This window comes from Phaseolus vulgaris, chromosome 11 (genome assembly GCF_000499845.2).
Source record: "Phaseolus vulgaris cultivar G19833 chromosome 11, P. vulgaris v2.0, whole genome shotgun sequence".
NCBI lineage: Eukaryota > Viridiplantae > Streptophyta > Magnoliopsida > Fabales > Fabaceae > Phaseolus > Phaseolus vulgaris.
The window spans coordinates 25,637,037-25,639,244 of NC_023749.2; the positions used below are offsets into that span (position 1 = coordinate 25,637,037).

A 2,208-nucleotide genomic window follows, 5' to 3' on the forward strand; every position below is an offset into this window, starting at 1 on the left:
GAGATAAGACCCACCTCACATTCCATAAGGAGCATGACGACAAGGTTGTTATTCGTCCTTGTCCTCCCGGGGAACCTGTTTGTATTGATAACGATGGCAACGATGGCCACCCTTTCTGCTTTGTCTATGCAACCGTGTTTAAGAAGGTTAAGCTCAGGTTCCCCTTTACTCGCTTTGAGAGGGAGCTCCTGACCGAGCTTGATATTGCCCCTGCCCAGCTGCATCCCAACGGCTGGGCGTTTGTCAGGGCATATCAAATTGTTTGTGCGCACCTAGGCCATCCAGCCTCTGTAGACGTGTTCTTATTTCTGTTTGAGGCCAAAAACCCGGGGGACCGCCTATGGGTAAGCTTCAATGGGATTGCTGGGAGATCCATCCTTTCCATTTTCCAACAATCTTATAAAGATTAGAAGGGTAAGTTTGTTCGTGTTTGCTGTAATGATCAGAGTCCCACACTTCTTGATGGGTTCCCCTTGTACTGGGTCGACAAGGGAAAAAAGGATTCCCAGGATCATTTTCGGAAAGCTAGGAGTCCAGAGAAGATGGGGGAGCTCGATAGAGACTTGTGCAACTTCTGGAAGGAAGTTGCCTCCACCAATACCACCTTACCCACCTCTTCAATTATCAAGTTCGAATTCTATGAGGATCAACTAGACTTTTACATAGGTCTATCCCTCCACTCCACCTGGATTTTTCTTCTTATGCCAAGTCTGTTTTACTTCTTTATCAAATTTGTTCGTATTACACTATCCTGCGCTCACTCTTGTATTGCTAATTGCCCTTATCTGTAATTGGATTGATTTGTGAACATTGATCACTTCGCGCAGACACAATGCTGGGAGGAGATCATATGGCCAGACTGCGTTCTATAGTCAAACGCCACAAACTCGCTGCGGGTTCTCAAACCGTCCCGAATTCTGTAGCGGAAGCTGCTGTTGCCCGAGGCGAGCTTCCTCCCGTGGGCTCATCTTCCCTTATCGCCCCTCCTGTCCCTGTGAGAAAGAAGCTGCCGCCAAAGAGGGTTAAGAGAAAGAATCCCATAATGGTGTCGGATGAGGAGGATGACGAGAGCACTGAAGATGGGCTTATCTGTAAAAGGAAAAGGGCAACCGTCACCGAGCTACCCGCAAACGAGAGTACGGGCCCAGATTATGCAGAGAATCCCCCCAGCGTCTCTACACCTTTTGAGAGTGCTGGGGATGCTCTACCATCAAACACCTCAACTGCTGGAGGCGTTCTGGGCAGACTGCGGACATTCAGTGGTTTCCCCAGCCTGTAGTGGAGTCAGACGTGCCGCCGCCATGTCCTGATGTTCCCCTGGTTGTCCATACTTATGAAGGCGGCTGCGAGAACCAATCCCCGACTCCTCTTCCAATCCCTGCTCTTCCAGCCCCTGTCGAGGAGGTCTTGAAAGCCCACGCCGCTTATCTTAGCGCTATGACTACCGAGTGCATAGAGAAACGCCTTTACCGAATGATGGGCGAGGCTTTAAGGGACTCCTTGAGCCAGTATGAATCCAAAGCCAGTGCTGCGAAGGACCAAGTCCAACAACTTAAGCGTGATCTCACAATGCGGGGATTGGAGTTTTCGCGGTTAGAAAATGCTCTGAAGGAAGAGTTGCGGAGCGAACGTAAAAACAGCGCTGAACTAGACAAAAAGCTCAACGCCAAACTCTTAGAGGTCACCGAACTCGAGGGCAGACTCGTGCATCAGCAGGAGAAGATAACGGACCTTGAGGAGACTCTCAAGGCCAAAGGGGCCAAAGCGGATGAGCTCGAGGCCAAGTCAATTGAGAGGGAAGATCTGCTGGGTAAAATCAAAGCTGACGTGGATCAAAAAGCCAAGGAACTGAGCGAGAAAGATAAGGAACTGAACGAATCTGCAGCAAAGCTTGCCCAGGCGCTTGAGGAAAACGAAAAGCTGAAGAAACAAAGTGAAGAACTCGACCTCAGCGCTGCAAACGTTCTGACTTCCGGGTTCATTACTAGACGATGACATAAAAAATCGGGGTCGATTCCTGGCATATCCGAGGCAGACCACGCGAACGCGTCCAGATGCCTGCCTATCACCTTGGCGATCTGTTCCTGTGTCTCACCGTCTAAAGTTTTCCCCAACTTAAAAGTTTTGCCGCCGATCTCCCTCTCGAGCCAATCTCCAACTGGGCGAGGCCTCCTCTCACTAGCGAGCAATGCTCTCACAATGCTTGAC

The 2,208-nt window shown here is 50.1% G+C and overlaps 1 protein-coding gene across 1 annotated transcript; it reads left to right on the forward strand.

The window, feature by feature from the left end:
- Nucleotides 1–1,437: 1,437 nt before the first annotated feature.
- Nucleotides 1,438–1,995, forward strand: LOC137838044 (uncharacterized). Its single transcript, XM_068647260.1, has one exon. It carries the CDS (start codon nucleotides 1,438–1,440, stop codon nucleotides 1,993–1,995), a length of 558 nt encoding a protein of 185 aa, XP_068503361.1.
- Nucleotides 1,996–2,208: the final 213 nt, after the last annotated feature.

Coding starts and splice junctions, on each gene's coding strand:
- LOC137838044 (XM_068647260.1), top strand. CDS start 1,438: ATGACTACCGAGTGCATAGAGAAACGCCTTTACCGAATGATGGGCGAG.